Source organism: Anolis sagrei, chromosome 1 (genome assembly GCF_037176765.1).
Source record: "Anolis sagrei isolate rAnoSag1 chromosome 1, rAnoSag1.mat, whole genome shotgun sequence".
Lineage (NCBI taxonomy): Eukaryota > Metazoa > Chordata > Lepidosauria > Squamata > Dactyloidae > Anolis > Anolis sagrei.
The window spans coordinates 277,999,923-278,020,271 of NC_090021.1; the positions used below are offsets into that span (position 1 = coordinate 277,999,923).

A 20,349-nucleotide genomic window follows, 5' to 3' on the forward strand; every position below is an offset into this window, starting at 1 on the left:
TCCCCCTCAAATCATTCTCTTTCATGTATTATTCTCCTTCTCTCATACACACACATACACACACACACACAAACATCATCATCATGGGTGATCACTCGTTACTGAATATGATTGTCTTCCAAGGGTAGAGACTTGGTGGTGGATTCATAAATGACTGCAAAGACCTATTTTGGATCTATATGGTGCTTCACAATGATGGCATAAGTTTCAAAGTGGAAGTTGGTTCCAATCAGGGTTGGTTTGATGCACCTTCGTCTTGACACGTTTTACACTTTTGCCCTCCATTTGTGCCTCTTCAAATTCCACAGCACTGTTGGTAACAGCTGGCCTCCAGTTAGACCGCTCGAGGAACAGAGCGTCCCAGTTCTTGTTGTTCATATTACATTTTTACAAGTTAGATTTCAGCCCATCTTTAAATCTCTTTTGTTGTCCACCGACATTAAGTTTTCTGTTATTGAGTTGAGAATAAAGTAATTGCTTTGGGAGATGATTATTGGACATTTGGACAGCATAGCCAACCCAGCCAAGTTGATGGTGGGAAATCATAGTTTCAATGCTGGTGGTCTTTGTTTCGATACATATACACAAATACACAGAAAGAGAAAGAGAGAGTTCTATCTAGTTTGCTCTGGGGGGAAAGTAGTCTATTAACATATTATGAAACACTTTTGTGTTCCTGGTTTATACATGTCATTTCCTAATTGATTCTGTCATGAAATATGGGAAAAGTTTATTAAACTTTTTGCAGGACATCCTGCAATACATTTTTCTATAGTGTTTCAATGAATATCTCATTAAGTCTCAACCAATTCAAAATAGTTTGTGGCAGCCACAAAAATGAAATTTCTGGAATACAGCAATTACTTTCAAAGTAAGTACCACACAATTAAACAGGAATATCACATTCAAACCAGAAACAGATTTTTTTTTCAAATTTTGTTACATAGTGTTATTTGTGAGGCAGATCCCAAAATTAGACATTGATAGGCCAGATGATTCTGCAGGTATAATGGTGACTTTGACTTGTAGGAGATGGAAAGATGAGACATCCTCTTGCACTGATCTGTATTTGGCTTTTGTATTTCTGGACAGCTCCTCCATGTTGCCATTGTGTGCGCCGGGTACAACGCAAGTCGAGATGTAGTTACCCTTGTGAAATCCATCCTTTTCCATAGGTAACTTGAATCAGGGAAGGTGGTGATGGGTGGAGGATTTAAAAAAAAAAAACATACGATGCAGTGTTGGGTTTGTCCAGGATTTGGAAACCTGGCAGGTTGAAATGTGGGTTGTAAGCTGCAGTTCTGAATGAAGGGGAGGAGCTATAGAACAGGAGATGAGATATCTCAATGGTTACTAGTCAAGATGGTTACATCCCCTCTGGTGTTGGAAGCAATATGCCCTTATGTACCAGTTGTTGGGGGAACACATGATGGAGGTTATAGTTACACTCATGTCCTGTTGATGGCCTTCCAATAGGGAATTGATTAGCCATTGTATTCTTACACAATGTCCAGTTAAAGGAAAATGTTTCAAAAGATACCAGCAGCATCACGGAGAAGATAATGTGTATTGAAATACTTGTTGAATTTGTGTTGTCAATTGTTTCATAAATGTTTCTTATCTTGACAGGAAGAACCCTCTCCATTTCCATCTCATCACAGATTCAGTGGCGCGACAGATCCTGCAAACCCTCTTCCAGTCATGGATGGTGCCTTCAGTTCATGTTAGCTTCTATGATGCTGATGACTTGAAGGCAAGAAAGCTGCATCCAAACTTGTATTTATTAGGGAAAACTACCTTAAATTATTAGCAGAGCATCCAAAAACAAACAGGATACTAAAAGTTGAGCATTCAGCTTATTAGGAAGCAGAGTGTGAAGTACCACGTGATGTGGCTGTAATCAGAGTCCAATCTTTAAAAAATCACAAAAGGTTTATTTACAATAATAAGAAATAACTGCATTTCTTAATAATAAAGAACTGGGTCTCAGCTACTCCAACACCCATCTCTTCTAAGGTTTCAAGAGAGGGGAAAACTCAATCACTACATCTCTCCTGACACACAAGCAGAGAGAGATCTCAAAGCACACAGCACATACTCTCCATACTAAAGTGTAAGAAGGCAGAAGTCAGATTCAAAAAGTTTGCAGTAGAAAAGTATTCATTTCAAACAGCCAATCAGAATGAGAGTAGAAACAGAGAGGAGAGAAGAAATAGATTTCCCAACTGTCATACAGGGAAACCCTCAGACTATTCTAATGCTAACTAACTTCTCTTAATTGAGGTCTGCAGACTTGAGCAGTGTGGGGTTGAATTCCAACACTATTCATTATTTTTCTTCCGTCTTTTGAAATTCCCATTCCAGATTCTGTATTTCTGTGAAGTGAGCAGCTCTTTAGGAGAGGTCTAACATAGGAAATGCTGGTTTGGACATCAGAACAGAGCATGCAAAATTTGCTAGAAAAAGTTACATGCTACTTGGCTGTTGCTAATTTTTTTCCTCATGCTATTAACATGGTATAATCAAAATGTTTATTTAAATAGTACTCTAAAATCACTAAAATCAGTACCCCCATAATATTTGTAATACAGGCAGTCCCCGAATTACAAACATCCGACTTACAAACAGCTCACAGTTACAAACGGGGGTGAGACAACTGGAAGTGAGAGAAATCTACTCCTAAGAAGGTAAATTCACTCCTGGAAGAGTTTTCTTGGGAAAATGGTGTCTTATCTGAAGCTTTCTCACCAATCCTTGTTCCCTTTAAAAATGTGCCTTTTCCGACTTGCAAACACTTTCAACTTAAGAACCAATCTACAGAACCTATCTTGTTTGTAACTTGGGGACTGCCTGTAAGATTACAGATATACCTCAGTTAACAAGTAGATGTGTTCCTGGGTTTCCTTTTGTAGCCAATGTTGCAAAATAACTCTTCCACCAAAAATGGAAGACAAGAAAAACAGGCAGCTGGACTAGCTTCCTTTACAGGACTTTGTAAAAATGTATTATTATTATTATTATTATTGTTATTATTATTATTATTATTTCTTATCTCTCCTTGTGTCTCGAGGCAGGTCACAGCACAGTCAAAACACACAAACATTGTAAAAATTCTATAAACACACATATTAAAATGTAGTTCTATAAAAGATACATGTTAAAATGTATTTATATAAAATACATATTACATACACAGTACAGAGATTAAAACACAGGACTCAAGGCCAAGAATATCATTATTAAAATGTGCTGGCAATGATCAGAATAGTGACACTTATTTCCTTCTGATCTTTCTGGCTTTTTGAGATTTCTATGTCTGCCTCAGAAAGGTAATGATTATCATGAAATTGCATCTGTATGCCAGCTACAGTAAATTGACTGGAGACTAGAACATTTTTTCCAACATGATATATTGTTAAGATTGTTCTTCTCACCATTACTTGCTTTTTAAATAATGACTGCTAACATTATTATTGATTTTGTTATGTGATTTCAAGCCATTTCAAAATTAATGGCAACCCTAAGGCCATGGGGCTAAATATGTGTGACTTGTCCAAGGCCATCTAATGGGTTGAATGGATAATCAAACTCTGGTCTCCAAAGCCTTAGTCCAGTGTTCAAACAACTACACCATTGGCTGCTGTGTGTTTTCCGTGCTGTATGGCCATGTTCCAGAAGCATTCTCTCCTGAGGTTTTGCTCACATCTATGGCAGGCATCCTCAGAGGTTGTGAGGTTTGTTAGAAACTAGGCAAGTGAGATTTATGTATAAGTGGAATGTCCAGAGTGGGAGAAAGTACTCTTGTCTCCCTGAGGCAAGTGTGAATGTTGCAGTTGGTTTTTAATGTGTCACATCCAATAATTTGGACTTACAGCCTGTTGCCCCCTGGGAATGATCCAACTGCTTATATCTGAATGTCTCCAGGTAGTATGGAGATATGCCTTATGACAAGACTCATCTACATGGCAACATCTAAGCATCTCCAGACCCCTCACGTGTGAGAAATGGCTCTAGATGTCATCAGGCACATATTGGCTGCTTCAATGGCACAATTTCCATTTTTAGCATGTTCTTTTTGTTTAAGCCATAACAACAGGTGGCCATTGTGGTCTTGCCCACAAAGTAGGCGCATTGGCTTGCTGTTCTCCTAATCCTAAATTTCTCTCTCAATCTCTTGTTGCAGACAGACATTTCCTGGATCCCAAACAAGCACTACTCGGGAATATATGGGTTGATGAAGCTGACGCTCACCAAAGCCCTTCCCTCCAACCTTTCCAAGGTCATTGTCCTGGACACAGACATCACTTTTGCCACTGACATTGCTGAACTGTGGGCTGTCTTTGGAAAGTTCTCAGGTACGTTCTAGGTATTCAGACCCTAGAAGGGATGCTCAACAGTCTTTTGGACTGGTGTTTTTAGTAAGTTCGTTGGCCATTGATCCTGTATTAAGTTCTTTTATTGTTTTGTATGGATTTCCCCCCTGATCTGGTCTTTTTAGTTAACTTCTTTGCTGATATATATACAATTAGGAAGCAGGTTTTCTCATGATCTTTCTCCATGAATCTGATGGTTTCTAGGACTCAAGATCATTGGGTTCCAGAGTGCTGTGTTGAGGATCTTTCTTGCCAATGAGCAAAGTCTACTCCCTGCTGCATTTAGTCTCATTCTGTGTTTCTCTTAATTCAGACAAACAGGTGATTGGGCTGGTGGAGAACCAAAGTGACTGGTACCTGGGAAACCTCTGGAAGAACCATAAACCATGGCCAGCATTGGGACGTGGCTTCAATACAGGTGTTATATTGCTTCAGAGCAACCATAAGAGCTTGTGCATGTAGGTGTGAGCACTTTAAGTTTGGATTAAGCAAGCCCCTGTTCCTACTGTGGTATCGGTTTTGCAAATGAAGAAATTCAATGTAATGAGGTAGGTGTTGGCTAGTCATTTCAGGCACATGAAAAATACAGAGAAAGACATAATCTGGAGAATATTATGAAGGCACATAGCCCTCTAAAATATCTGAAGGGCTGTAATTGGAAAAAGGGCAAACACTTTGTCGTTGTTGCCTCAGAGAACCCACCTGATATTTAACAGGTTCAAGTTCTGGTAAAGGAGATTTTTGTTGAATATTAAATGCTTTAATGCAGTGGTTCCTAACCTTTTTTTGACCAGGAACCACTTTGACCAGGGATCACTCTCCAACGTTAGTACCAAAAGGGTTACAAATCAGTTTTTGGTCAACTTTAGATTTGGCTTGGTTATTTGGAGTGCTGATTCAGAAAATTTCATTGGATAGACCACATCAGCTCTGGTTCCTGATACAGAACATGTGCCATCCAGTAGTCACCATCTGCTCACCCACATAATACCATATTTAATAATCTAGAGCTGGTATGGTAGTAGTAATCTTTCTTAGGTAGTCAGCTTCTCCCCTCCCAACATCCCCGTTGCCTCGGCACTATAAGAGGGTTTCTCAAGACCAATTGCTCTTGATGCCACGGGGTTTTGAGTCAACAGTGTAATGGTGAGGCCACAGACCATATTTTCATTCTGGCAGACAACTGGTGGTCCGCGGACCACATATTGGAAGCCATTGCTTTAATGGTAAAAAGAGTTTAAAATTTAGATTAATTGCCGAAACTGATGGTGAGCTTCTGAAGGTCTTCTGGGAGAGGATGGGAAGCCACCTACTAGAGGTTATCTACTTATGGGCTTCTTGCATTTAATGTAATGGACTAGGTGGCCTACAGGTCACTTTTCGACTCTGATTGCTGGCTTGACACCATAAACTGCTTGCAATATTGTGCTAGCTTTAGAGCAGTTTCACTGTCATTGTTTCTCCCTACTCCACCAAGAATCATCAGAGTTGAGTTTAATGAACTTACTGTATCTTTTCTGTTACAAATCCCTAGCCTCCCATCCAAGAACTAGTCTTCACAAGACATGCACATCTAAGGAGAGAACGGTTGTCAGTGTCTTGAATGCAGACATACTATTCTTCAGCATGAACTCCCTTGCTGTGCTATTGTGAAAGAAGAGATCTCCTGCTTGCCCATGCTTAGTGACTTAGAAAAGAGATTCTCTAAGCTCCTTCATGTGCATTGTAAATGCCACAATGAACTGGGATGGGCCAAATCCCCATCTCCTTATTTTGGGAGCACTTTTTAAATTTCTCTTTTTGCTGCCCACCTGCCTCTGACACTTGGTACTTCCAGTCCATTCCCCTGCTTGCCTGTGGCTGATAAGAGTTAACAACCACAATGCTTTGCTGAAATATATGGCTGAAATTATTGGTATAATTAAAGCTCAACTGAGTTGATGTGAGCTTTCCAGGCTGTATGGCCATGCTCCAGAAGTATTCTCTCCTGACGTTTCACCCACATCTGTGGAGCCCCTGGTGTCACAATGGATTAAGCCCTTGTGCCAGCAGGACTGAAGACCGACAGGTCAGAGGTTCGAATCTGAGGAGAGTGCAGATGAGCTCACTCTGTCAGCTCCAGCTCCCCATGTGGGGACATGAGAGAAGCCTCCTACAAGGTCAAAACATCAGGGCATCCCCTGGGCAACTTCCTTTCAGATGGCCAATTATCTCACACCAGAAGCAACTTTCAGTTTCTCAAGGTGCTCCTGACAATAAAAAAAACCCCCACATCTATGGCAGACATCCTCAGAGGTTGTTAGGTTTGTTGGAAACAAGACAAGTGGGGTGGAGTGTCCAGAGTTGGAGAAAGAGCTCTTTGTCCGTTGGTGGCAAGTGTGAATGTTGCAATTAGCCACCGTGATGAGCATTGAATAGCCTTGCAAGTTCAAGGCTTGCCTGCTTCCTGCCTGGGAAAATCGTTTGTTGGGAGGTTATTAGCTGGCCCTGATTGTTCTTTTCTGAAATTGCCCTGTTTTTTAGTGTTGTTCTTTATTTTATGTCCTGATTTTAGAGTTTTTTTAAAATTCTGGCCAGCAGTTTTTGTTCATTTTCAAGCTCAACAGTCTCTCTAGTCTAGACAATGACCCCCAAACATACGTCACTGCTATTTTTCTTGACCGATTGGGAAAATGTCAGGGCCCCACCTTGTAGTTGTCCCCAGGGCTACTTATTTGAATCCATAGATAATTATAGTTCTCTATGTGAGGTAGGTGTCCCCTGGAGGTGGGAATGAGCTCCTCCTTGCTCTTGCAACAGAGTAGCATTGGCATACTGAGTACTAGCTACAGCACTCAGTTGCAAAACTTTTGCCATGCCAAAATTCTTGCTCCAGGCACTCAGTAGCCTTTGGTTTGTGATTATTTACGCCAATAATAGCGCTTCATGCAGTCATGCCAGCCACATGACCTTGGAGGTGGCTACGGACAACGCTGGCTCTTTGGCTTAGAAATGGAGATGAGCACCAACCCGTAAAGTCAGGGGAAAACCTTTACTAACCTAATCCCAAAGCAACTCATTTCACAGACCTGTTTCTGCTTCAGAGTCTCACTAAGGCCCAAGAAAAGTCAGGAATGAAACTCTCCATATTTTCCATGCTCAAGACACCCATCCCCCCCCCCCCCCCCCCCCCCGTCAAATGACATTCATCAGGCAGCTGGTAAATGTACAGAATCTCTGTTTAACAGCTATTAACAAGAAACGTTATTTCACTCAATTTTCCTAGATCCCCAATTCCACAGCTGTCTTCTAATTCCTAATAGACACTAATTGTGGAGTGCATTTAGTGCTGAGGTAGCAGGTGCTTTTGTCTGACCCCTTCCTCCCAACCAACCCACTGCTCTGGGAGTGTTAAGAGTCTTCTCTTCTCTCTAGGAGTTATCCTGCTGTTGCTGGAACGCTTGCGCCAAATTGGTTGGGAGCAGATGTGGCGGCTGACAGCAGAAAGGGAACTCATGAGCATGCTGTCCACCTCGCTGGCAGACCAGGCAAGTGTCTAAGCTTTGCTGTCATTTCCACTGAAGCCTGTAATATGTCTTTTTTGATTCGTCTTATGCTGAGGATGAACGTTGCCATGTGATACAAACCAATTTGTTTGCTCCTGGCTTGACCCCACACTTGCTTTTACCCTGGGGCTTTCTCCTCTTCCAGAGTGCAAACTGCAGTCTCTCTTCCAGGACATCTTTAATGCGGTGATCAAACAGAGTCCTGCCCTGGTTTACCAGCTCCCTTGCTTCTGGAATGTGCAGCTCTCCGATCACACACTCTCAGAGCAGTGCTACACAGAGGTGTCTGATCTGAAGGTAGGCAACTTAAGTTTGCAACCCTCGCCAAAGTCACTGGGGCTCTCTAGCCAAGGCAGGTTGGGTGCTGAACAAGTGCTAAGTGAGGATAGTCTCTCGGTCCCACCGCCATCGCAGTCGCGTTTGGTGGGGATGAGAGACAGGGCCTTCTCTGTAGTGGCCCCTCAGCTGTGGAACTCCCTAATAAGGTTAGATCTGCCCCCCTCCCTTCTGACCTTCTGGAAGAAACATAAATCCTGGTTATGGGATCAAGCGTTTACAGAATAGTTGTTTTTACTGGGAAGACAAGATTTTATTGGACTGTATGTGGATTGTTTTGGATGATGATTTTAATATGGCAATTTTAATCTGGCAAATTAGTTCTAATGTATATATTTTTTAAATATTTTAATGTATATGGATGTGCATTGAATTGTTGCCTGTTTGGAAGCTGTTCTGTGTCTCTCCTCAGAGGTTAAGAAGGACGGGGTATAAATGCCTGAAATAATAATAAATAAACAATAATTAACAGACCTTGGTTTTCCTCAGGTCATTCACTGGAACTCTCCCAAGAAGTTGAGAGTGAAGAACAAGCACGTGGAGTTCTTCCGAAACCTGTACTTGACCTTCTTAGAGTATGATGGGAACCTTCTGCGCAGAGAGCTCTTTGGCTGTGCCAGTTTGCCCAGCTTAACCAGTGGCCAGGTGAGAGTTTGCCTTCCTGCCTTCCATGCCTGAAGAGCTCTTGCAGGCTTCTAGTGCATGAAGCTGGTCTCTTTGTGTGCATGGTTGGAGTGGGGACATGGGTGAATGGCTCCCAGATTTTCCAAGCAGGCAGCCTTATGCTCCTGTGCTGCCATGGAGCCTTGAATTGTCCAGGCTCTTTTCTTTTGCCTTAGAATGGGGTGACATGTGCCACACTGAATTTAATTCAATATGTTCATTCAAGCAGAAGGTGGCCGAAGTGGACTCCATGATGTATCATTAACAGGAGCGGAGCGCAGGGAGCACACAACCCCCCTGTTGCACCAGCTCCACTGGCTGCCGATTTGCTACCGGGCTCAATTCAAGGTGTTGGTATTGGCCTATAAAGCCCTAAACGGTTCCGGCCCAAGATACCTATCTGACCGCATCTCGGCCTATGAACCCACCCGGACTTTGAGATCTTCCGAGGAGGCTCTGCTCTCGATCCCGCCGGCCTCCCAGGCACGGTTGGTGGGGATGAGAGATAGGGTCTTCTCGGTGGTGGCTCCTCGGCTGTGGAACGCCCTTCCTACAGACATTAGGCTGGCACCATCTCTCATGGCATTCCGTAGAAAGTTGAAGACCTGGATGTTTGTGCAGGCGTTTGAGTAATTTAGTGCAATCTGGTAATTGAACATAGGAATGGAACAATGGACGACGAATTTGGATCATGCATGGATGATGAGGCGATTGGGGATGGGGTTTGTAATAATTGTGTATTGGGATTGCTTATTAGTTATTAATGAAAAATGTGTAAATTAATTGTCATTGTTTATTGAACTATTGCTGTTTTTATTGTCTTTACTGTTTGTGAACCGCTGTGAGTCACCCTCGGGCTTGAGATACAGCGGTATATAAGCATAGTAAATAAATAAATAAATAAATAAATAATTTTGTATAATGATCTTTACGCTTCAAAAAATTACCCATGCATGCAAGGAGAGGAAGTCCACTATGTCCTGTTTTATTAAGTGGTGCTTGAGAGACTTGAAATGTAAAGAACCATTTCCAAACAGGCACAGAAAAGAGATGTAGTAGTCATGGGCGATTTCAACTATCCCGATATTTGCTGGAAAACAAACTCGGCCAAGAGTACAAGGTCCAACAAATTCCTCGCTTGCCTTGCAGACAATTTCATGGTCCAGAAGGTAGAAGAGGCAACAAGGGGATTGGCTGCTCTTGATCTCATCCTAACAAATGCGGAGGACCTGATCGATGCGGTCGAAGTGGTAGGATCCTTAGGGGCAAGTGACCATGTGCTCCTACAATTTGAGGTACAAAGGAAGGCCGAAACTAAGACAAGTCAAACCCGCATTTTGGACTTTAGGAGAGCTGATTTCCAAAAAATGAAGGAAACGCTGAGCAGCATTCCGTGGACACAGATACTAAAAGACAAGGGAGCTATGGATGGATGGGAATTTCTCAAGAGTGAAATACTCAAGGCGCAATTGCAAACCGTGCCAACAAAGAGAAAAAATAGGACAAGTGCAAGAAGCCAGAATGGATGTCCAAAGAACTTCTAATTGTGCTAAGACACAAAAGAGACATGCACAAGAAGTGGAAAAAGGGAGAAATCACCAAAGAAGAATTCAAACAAATAGCCAACACCTGTAGGGAAAAGGTCCGCAAAGCTAAAGCAAAAAACGAGCTCAGACTTGCCAGGGACATTAAAAACAATAAAAAGGGCTTCTATTCTTATGTCAGTAGAAAAAGGAAAAACAAGGAGGCGATAGGACCTCTTCGCGGAGAAGATGGGGCAATGCTGACAGGGGATAGGGAAAAGGCAGAACTACTTAATGCCTTCTTTGCCTTGGTCTTCACACAAAAAGAGAGTCTTCAACCTCAGCAAGATGGAGTGGATGAGAGATTGGAAGACATCCAACCCCAAATTGGGAAAGAAGTCGTCCAGGAATACCTGGCCGCTCTTAATGAGTTCAAGTCCCCAGAGCCAGATCAACTACACCCCAGAGTATTGAAGGAACTAGCGGAAGTCATTTCGGAACCATTGGCAACCATCTTTGAGAGTTCTTGGAGAACGGGAGAAGTTCCAGCAGATTGGAGGAGGGCCAATGTGGTCCCAATCTTCAAGAAGGGAAAAAAGGACGACCCAAACAACTACCGTCCGGTCAGCCTCACGTCGATACCGAGCAAGATTCTGGAAAAGATTGTTAAGGAAGCGGTCTGCAAACACTTAGAAACAAATGCAGTCATCGCTAATAGTCAACATGGATTTATCAAAAACAAGTTATGCCAGACTAATCTGATCTCTTTCTTCGATAGAGCTACAAGCTGGGTAGATGCGGGGAATGCCGTGGATGTAGCGTACCTGGATTTCAGTAAGGCCTTCAACAAGGTCCCCCATGACCTTCTGGCAAGGAAACTAGTCCAATGTGGGCTAGGCAAAACTACGGTGAGGTGGATCTGTAATTGGTTAAGTGGACGAACACAGAGTGCTCACCAATGCTTCCTCTTCATTTTGGAAAGAAGTGACGCAGGGTTCCGTCCTGGGCCCGGTCCTGTTCAACATCTTTATTAATGACTTAGATGAAGGGCTAGAAGGCATGATCATCAAGTTTGCAGACGACACCAAATTGGGAGGGATAGCCAATAGTCCAGAGGACAGGAGCAGAATTCAAAACGATCTTAACAGATTAGAGAGATGGGCCAAAACTAACAAAATGAAGTTCAACAGTGACAAATGCAAGATACTCCACTTTGGCAGAAAAAATGAAATGCAAAGATACAGAATGGGGGACGCCTGGCTCGAGAGCAGTACGTGTGAAAAAGATCTTGGAGTCCTCGTGGACAACAAGTTAAACATGAGCCAACAATGTGATGTGGCGGCAAAAAAAGCCAATGGGATTTTGGCCTGCATCAATAGGAGCATAGTGTCTAGATCTAAGGAAGTAATGCTACCCCTCTATTCTGCTTTGGTTAGACCACATCTGGAATATTGTGTCCAATTCTGGGCACCACAATTCAAGAGAGATATTGACAAGCTGGAATGTGTCCAGAGGAGGGCGACTAAAATGATCAAGGGTCTGTAGAACAAGCCCTATGAGGAGCGGCTTAGGGAACTGGGCATGTTTAGCCTGAAGAAGAGAAGGCTGAGAGGAGATATGATAGCCATGTATAAATATGTGAGAGGAAGCCACAGGGAGGAGGGAGCAAGCTTGTTTTCTGCTTCCTTGGAGACTAGGACGCGGAACAATGGCTTCAAACTACAAGAGAGGAGATTCCATCTGAACATTAGGAAGAACTTCCTGACTGTGAGAGCCGTTCAGCAGTGGAACTCTCTGCCCCGGAGTGTGGTGGAGGCTCCTTCTTTGGAATCTTTTAAGCAGAGACTGGATGGCCATCTGTCAGGGGTGATTTGAATGCAATATTCCTGCTTCTTGGCAGGGGGTTGGACTGGATGGCCCATGAGGTCTCTTCCAACTCTTTGATTCTATGATTCTATGATTCTATGATATAAATTTCCATTCCAAAGGGTGGTGATAATGGATGATGTAATTTAGGAAGAAGGGAGAAAGCCTTCAATAAGCACAGATAAAGACAAAGGAATGTTTAATAATAAAAAATAAACAACTTTATTTTTAGACCTCCCTATCTCCCCCGGAGACACATACAAATATTAAATGCCCAGCATATACGAAAACATTACAGCAATAAACATAATATGGAATAATAACAGCATTGTACTAATCAAATGAAATTAAGTATCAAAATAAAAACAGAACAACTAATCACCAAACAAATACATTTAAAAGCCTGGTCAACAATAAAACATCTAACATAGCACAGTTAACAATTGGGTAGACATTTGGCTGTTTAATGTATTGTCGAAGGCTTTCATGGCCTGAATCACTGGGTTGTTGTAGGTTTTTCGGCTATATGGCCATGTTTTAGAAGCATTCCCTCCTGACGTTTCGCCTGCATTTATGGCAGGCATCCTCAGAGGTTGTGAGGGCATTGTGAAACTGTGGCCCTCCAACTGTTTTGGCTTCCAACTCCCAGAAGCCCTTGCCAGGTTGTTCAATAGCTGGGGAGTTAGGGAGCCCCAAACAGGTGGAGGGCCTCAGTTTGAGGATACCTGGTCTAATGGGAGGATTGCCCTTTCTTCTCCCATACTTTGCCCTTATATGTCTGTGGTACAGTTCTTTCCTCTGAATCATAATGACAAACCAAAAGCCATGTTCCATCGTTCTCCCACTTAGAACAACATATACACATGATTTCAATTACTGGCTTAGTTGTAATTGCTTGGTATTGTATTTTTTTTGTCCCGATTTTTACTACCTTTACTTTGTTTCTCCAGACAGTTCCATATTTTAATGATACACTGTGGCTCTATTTACTGACCATCATTTAAGTCTTAGCCTTACATCATTCCTCCTCTTCCTTCTGTGTAAATTTTAGCTCCAACAGGCTTTAGAGGAACTGGATGAAGATGATCCTTGTTACGATTTTCGGAGACAGAGCCTTATTCAGCACCGTGTGCATCTCTTCTTCCTCCAGTATGACTTTCCAGCCTCAACTGATGCAGCAGATGTCACTCTCATTGCTCAGCTGTCCATGGACAGGTACTAAATGCAGAAGAATCGTGCAGGAAGGGGTTGTGTCTTCTGCCACGAACTCCAATGCTCAGAAGCAAGACCTTTATCATTAGTCAGACAGTATCAGTCCCAAATCAAGTTGCATAGTACCAAGGACAACCCAGTTCATTTTGGCAGATGAGGTGGAAAATTCCATAAGCACTTCTCTTTTTTTCCTGGCAGTAAAATACAGTATCAGTTGCCCTAATATGAAGTAATTTTCGCAGTCTACCCGAGAATAGGAGTGGCCCTAGTTCATGGGTTTGTGAGTCATTTGGTAAGTTCAATGAGAAAGCTGTATGATGCAGATTGTAAGAATATATACATCTTCCCCAAAATTTCTGGTTCTGTTTGTTTGTGTGTGTGTAAAGTCTTTAGCACTCAGAACCTTTAAGCAATATTTAGAAACATGATGAAAGTCTGCTAAAGAGTAAAAACAGCAAACTGGTACTTTAAAAATAAAGTGCAACATCTTGAATTTTAAAAGTCAGGAGCAGTAGCATGAACAGTGGCAAATACTAGCCTATAATTCTGTAATTCTATCAGTGATATCTGTTATTATAATTGGTGTTCAATAACACTTGGGGGGCTATTTTAATTATTTCTGATTATTTTTATTATTTTAGTTTATTTTCATTTTCATTTTATTTTAATTTGTCTGTATAGTTTTCCTTTTTGGCAACTGAATGTTTTGCCTTATATATTGGAAACCACCCTGAGTCCCCTTGGGGAGACAAGGTGGTATATAACTAAAGCATTATTATTATTTTACTGACACAAAACACAGTATGACGCAGCAAATGAGATGTATATGCTGGATTTCATATCACAAAATCACAAGTCAAACACTTCACAAGCGTTTAGGACTGTGTGATGCATTTTTGAATGATGTGCGCAGAACCAAGTGAAGTGGCCTTTTGCAGTTGACAGATCATGATTTTGTCAATGTTTATGGTTTTCATATGCTGGCTGAGGTCTTTTGGCACGGCACCCAGTGTGCCGATGACCACTTGGATCACCTGTACTGGTTTATGCCCGAGCCTTTGCAGTTCGATTTTGGGGTCTTGATAACGGCTGGGTTTTTCCTGTTGTTTTTCATCAATTGGACTGTCACCTGATATAGCAACATCAATAATAATAATAATAATAATAGTTATTATTATTATTGTTATTATTTTATTGTGTCATCTCTTCAGTCATCATCAGCTGTAGGGATGTACCTGGACACGAGCCAATTGCTCTTCCACCCCTTAAGCTGGATTTCTGAGTTATGTGGCAACTATAGTAGCACGTGGCTTATGTTACAGTTCTTGGTTATAAAAAAGGGGCTATGGAAGTACTGGAAAAGCTGCTGAGATGGAGTAAAAGAAGACTGCAGAATGGGGAGTGGTAGGGCTGCTGTAGGGGACCTGGACACATTGATAAAATGAAATACTAACCTTTCTTCACCACTGGGATCCCGTAGTCACATAGTTCTTGTTGATGATGCTGTTCTTTGCTGAGACTACATTATGCTCTTGTTCTGTCTCCTTGATCTGCAGGTTGCAGATGCTAGAAGCCATTTGCAAACACTGGACAGGCCCCATTAGCCTGGCATTGTATCTGTCGGATGCAGAGGCCCAGCAGTTCCTGCGTTATGCCCAGGCCTCAGAGGTGCTGAGTAACCGCAGGAATGTTGCCTATCACATTGTGTACAAGGAAGGGCAGTTTTACCCAGTGAACTTCTTGCGCAATGTAGCATTGAAGAATGCGCAGACGTCCCATGTCTTTTTGACTGATATTGACTTCCTGCCCATGTATGGCCTTTATGATTACCTCAGGTATGTTTTTTATTTGAGGCCCTAGGAGTTCCCTGCTTGTGGGGTGGGGGTGGGGGACAAGATGGTAGCTGTTGCCACTAGATGACGGAGTGGAGAATTTCTTCTCTCTTTCAACATATATGCTCTAAAAATTGCTCCAGAGAACTGGGGAATCTTCCAGAGCAGGTTTTCAATGCTAAAGAGCATTGTAAGGAATTTCTGACACAACATTTGTTTGGGGGTCCTGTTTTTGTGGTGGCATTACTCTTACACTCCCAACTGTGGTCTGGGTTATAGGATAATGTCTTTTCCCCCTGCCCCATCTCTCTGGGCCCTTCCAAATCTGTACATTTATTTAGAAGGTACTTCATAACATTCTAGTATTAACATCAGGTCAACAAATGTGTCAGTTCCAAACAAAATTCACAGAGAAGGCGGGACAGCTGTGAAGTTTCAATGGACCACAAACAACAAACCAGCTTCCATTTCCCTTTGTGCCACAGGACCTCAATTGTCCAGCTGGAGCTGCCCGAAAGGAAAGCCGCGTTCATTGTGCCAGCATTTGAGACTCTGCATTACCGCCTGACCTTTCCCAAATCCAAAGCGGAGCTGGTCTCCATGTTGGACATGGGCTCCCTCTATACCTTCAGGTAAGTGAAAAACCATAAAACTCCACCATCAGCAAGAGAAACTGGCTTCTTCCAGTGTTAGTTAGTCTCTTGCAGTATAAAAAGGAGAGGGATAAAAAACAATGTAGTGCCACCTTTAAGACTAACTGGGTTTTATTTCAGCATGAGTGTTCATAGATATTTATCAGTTTCTTCAGATGCAGAAAACATACCACTCTGTAGTGCATCTGAAGATGGTTTATATCCACAAAAATTCATGCTAAATTACAACCTGTCAGTGGTGTGGCTCTTTTCCTTTTCCCCTCCTCCCTTACTCCTTTTTACATTCAATATTTTAGCAACCCTTTCTTTAAGCCAACCTCTCCCATTACTTCTCCCTAGGTCTTGTTGTTCCCTGTTCCTTTTTTCTTTGGCTCAGGACCTTGTTTTGATCAGTCCCAAACTTCTCTCACTCATCATGATCTATCAGATCTATTGTCATTACAGTTTTTCATATGAGAGGCCAGAGTCCGGTGGTGCAATAGATTAAACCCTTGTGCCGGCAGGACTGCTGACTGAAAGGTCAGCAGTTCAAATCTGGGGAGCAGGGTGAGCTCCCTCCCGTCTGTCAGTTCCAGCTTCTCATGTGGGGACATGAGAGAAGCATCCCACAGGATAGTAAAAAAATATCTGGGTGTACCCTGGGCAATGTCCTTGCAGATGACCAATTCTCTCACACCAGAAGCGACTTGTAGTTTCTCAAGTTGCTCCTGATACAAAAAAAAGAGAGTCCAAGAATCAAATGATTCTGCTAAGGCCAGTGAATCTGTGGGATAAGGAAAGAATCTAAAGCCATTCAGATCAGCATATTTGTAGGAAATAATGGGTCTACTGGGCTGACAACAGCAGCAAGAGTAGTAAAATATGAGACAAGGAGTCTTGAGTTCAAATTGCCACTTAGCCACAAATGTACTGTGTTTACCTGCACTAGGTGTACTTGTTCATAGAATATTGCTGGAGTAGATGTGATGCAGCAGTCTCCTTGGGATTAAGAGATAAATACTCATAACAGAATAACTATTGATAGTGAATACAGAAGAAGCATAAAGTCATCATCCCACTTAATTAAATATGGTATTTTGTAATGGTCCTGTGACATTAGAGAAGCAACAACATGAGTTGACCTGCATGACATTTTTTTAACCAGTTTTATGGAGAAGACAGAACTTTTCACAATTTGCAATATCTTTGCTGCAGGTACCATGTTTGGCCACAGGGCCATGCACCAACAGACTATGCCAAGTGGCGGACAGCCACTGTGCCATATCAAGTGGAGTGGCAGCCACACTTTGAGCCTTACGTTGTAGTAAGGCGTGACTGTCCCCTGTACGACCAGAGATTTGTAGGCTTTGGCTGGAACAAGGTGTCACATATAATGGAGCTTGATGCCCAGGTAAGTAAGCTGCTAGGATTTTGTAGTCATCTTGCTCTTCCTGCTCCAAGAGAGCAAGGGCTTGAGGGAATGGCCCCCTTCTTCCTTTCTATGCTGCAAACAAGCAGAACCTATGAGTGGCTTCCTTCCTTGTTGCAGGAATATGAACTACTGGTCCTACCCAATGCCTTCATGGTCCACATGCCTCATGCCCCCAGCTTCGACATCTCCAAATTCCGCCGGAGTTCTGCCTACAGGGACTGCCTGAAGACCCTGAGAGAAGAGTTCCATCAGGACATGTCACGCAAGTATGGGGCTGCTGCACTCAAGTACCTCACGGCTGAGAGAAATCTGTGAAAATAAACCTGGACACCAAAGGACTGTCTGCATAAGAGCGGCAGAGGGACAAAGCTCTCCTAGAAGAGGTTCATACTTGCACCAAAGTCTCCTTCCCCGTGGTAGTGTGATGGCACAACCCTTCCTAGTTTGTGGAAAATTCAGGGGAAATACCTACTCTTCATGGTTATGCATATTCAATGGCAAACAAATTGAAGTTCGGCTCTCTATCTAACTTGGAATAAGTACCTCGTTATGCACCTGCAGATTGCTTCAAAAATGAGGGAAAGATGTCCTGTGAGATGAAGGACTCGAATCCCAACCACTCTGAAACATGCTCTAGGAAAGGGCTCATAATTCTGTGATGGACCCAAAGAGCTAGACTTCTACTGTGTTGCAGTTCCATATCAGGCTAATTAGTTCTTTCCATTCTACTTTTGTACCAAATTCTGTATTCTTGTTTGTGCACTTGCATATTTTGGGGCAATCTAGTCATGATAGATAAATATAATTTACAGCAGTGGTTCTCAACTTGTGGGTCACCAGGTGTTTTGGCCTACACCTCCCAGAAATCCCAGCCTGTTTACCAACTGTTAGGATTTTTGGGAGTTGAAGGCCAAAACATCTGGGGACCCACAGCTTGAGAACCACTGATTTACAGCATCAAAGATGAGATACTCCTATATATCACTTACTGGGAAGTGCCCATGAGAGGGTGTTTATGTGTAGCTTGATGATTTCTTGTAGGCATCCAGTTGCCACTGAGTGAACAGACATGCTAGAGAGAGGTTTGGTTTGATCCTGCATGGCATATCTTATTTTATATCCACATTTTCCCTTCCTCTCATTATCATTTCTTTAAAACCAGATCTGAAGTCAGACAAGTAGAGTTCAATTATTTATATTAATTGGATGTATGCAAAGGTTCACTTATTTTTCTAGCAGAAAGTGTGGCCTCTGAATTCTATTCATGTCAGCAGGTCCAGAAGTCCTTCATTTCAATCAGGTTCCCTATTGTCCATGGTTTTGTGTATCCGCACAAAATTCAGGAATGTATCCCTTGTGCATATGAAGGCTATACTGTCTGCCTTTGATATGGATTGGTTTGGTATGGCTCCTATCCTGCTTTATCTGGAGACAGTCCCAAGTGTTCCTTCACAGGCATTTATTTTTATATGGTGAAAAAGCAAAGGGTAAGAAAAACCATGGGCACAGGTATGGGCTATGTATCTTTTTCAATTGAGGCTTATCAAGTGGCCTTGAAAAGTTTATGAGAAGTGGTTTTAGAGACAGGCCTTCTGTCCCTTTTCTGTATTCTGTCATCAAAAAGGCACATTCGCTGATTTCTTTACATGGAACTCAATGGCTATTGTGATTAATAGCTCAGATGTAATCTTGATAGTGCACATCATTGCCAAGGAAGCTCTTCCCCCTTTCTTGGGAGTACATCAGAAGTTGCATAGTGCTCTGATCCTCTCTCCCAGGGAGCTGGAATATGGCCGCGTGCTGCTGTTTTCTTCTTAATGGTTCGTCATGTTCTCTTCTATGTTTTAACAGCAGGGCCGAGTGCTACACATTTGACCTCAGTATCTTCCTACATGAGAGCTGAAGGCAGCTGTTCTTGTTGGTATGTGCCTTCAAGCAGTTTCCGACTTGTGATGACCATGAGGCTAGCCTACCATGGGGTTTTCTTGGCAAGATTTGTTCAGAGTGGTTTTGCCATTGTCCTCATCTGAGGCTGTGACTTGCCCATGGCTGAGCCAGGATTCAGACCATAGTCTCCAGAGTCATAGTCCAGTGCTCAAACCTCTGCACCACACTAGCTCTGTGGAAAGTGACGGCAGACCTTTATCAGTGAGAACTTTCTCTGGAAAGGGCTTTTCCTCTTATTGGAAAGTGAGAAGGTGGATCTGTCATTTCAGGAGGCATCACCGTGCTATTAATGAGTGCTGCAGCTGGATGCCTGCGCTGGGAGCAGCATCAGCCCAGCCTTGGTTCACGGATATCAAACACTGGAGCAGGGGGTGGGTGGGTAGGCATAAAGTGCAAGTACTTTCTCGCTTGCTATTTATATAATTTAAAGTGATTTTCTGTAAGGTGTAAATGATTTGGGGGAGTTATACATTTTCTAATGGTTTCTTATTCTCTCTTTAGACCTGGAGTATCTCCAGGGCCTCCTGCTGCTAGATTCTGGTTTCTCCTTTGATTTCCTGGTATTATGCAAGAGTCCCAAAGTGTGGGGCTGGATTTTTTCCTGTCCCAAGGTGAACAGGCTCCTGCAAATGCTGAAAGTGATTCAAATGGAGTATTGTAATGAATGTGCATAGATACTGTCTGCCTTTTTTTTTAAAAAAATAAAGGTTTTAGATATTGTTTTTCAAGTCTCTGATGCAGTTATGTGGTTATTCTGTCACAAGTGACTGCTTCAAATAGAGTACTGAGATAGGTATTACTTCCCTCATTTTTACTGTTAATAGGTGAGGCAAGGTGTTTGTGTCTGTCTGTAGGCAGAGCTCTATTAGACATCGTGCTCAGCATTCACTCTGGGAATTTTCTGCATTTCTCAGTTGACAGGTTACTACTGTCAAGCTGCAGGCAAGGGGAGCTTGTCAAAATGAGGACTGAAAGGGAGAGGTAATAG

At 42.5% G+C, this 20,349-nt stretch overlaps 1 protein-coding gene across 3 annotated transcripts in view; it reads left to right on the top strand.

The window, feature by feature from the left end:
• The window catches only part of LARGE2 (LARGE xylosyl- and glucuronyltransferase 2), a 60,536-nt gene extending 40,453 nt beyond the window's left edge, over window positions 1–20,083 (top strand). For all 3 annotated transcript variants that reach the window (XM_060763935.2, XM_060763944.2, XM_060763926.2), the window contains exons 4-15: window positions 1,093–1,175; window positions 1,630–1,753; window positions 4,184–4,355; window positions 4,687–4,791; window positions 7,788–7,900; window positions 8,090–8,215; window positions 8,744–8,899; window positions 13,358–13,521; window positions 15,075–15,353; window positions 15,836–15,982; window positions 17,198–17,393; window positions 17,532–20,083. In XM_060763935.2, coding sequence (XP_060619918.2) covers window positions 1,093–1,175; window positions 1,630–1,753; window positions 4,184–4,355; window positions 4,687–4,791; window positions 7,788–7,900; window positions 8,090–8,215; window positions 8,744–8,899; window positions 13,358–13,521; window positions 15,075–15,353; window positions 15,836–15,982; window positions 17,198–17,393; window positions 17,532–17,729 — 1,863 coding nt within the window. In that variant the 3' untranslated portion in view covers window positions 17,730–20,083. The remainder of the gene's footprint in view (window positions 1–1,092; window positions 1,176–1,629; window positions 1,754–4,183; window positions 4,356–4,686; window positions 4,792–7,787; window positions 7,901–8,089; window positions 8,216–8,743; window positions 8,900–13,357; window positions 13,522–15,074; window positions 15,354–15,835; window positions 15,983–17,197; window positions 17,394–17,531) is intronic.
• Window positions 20,084–20,349: the final 266 nt, after the last annotated feature.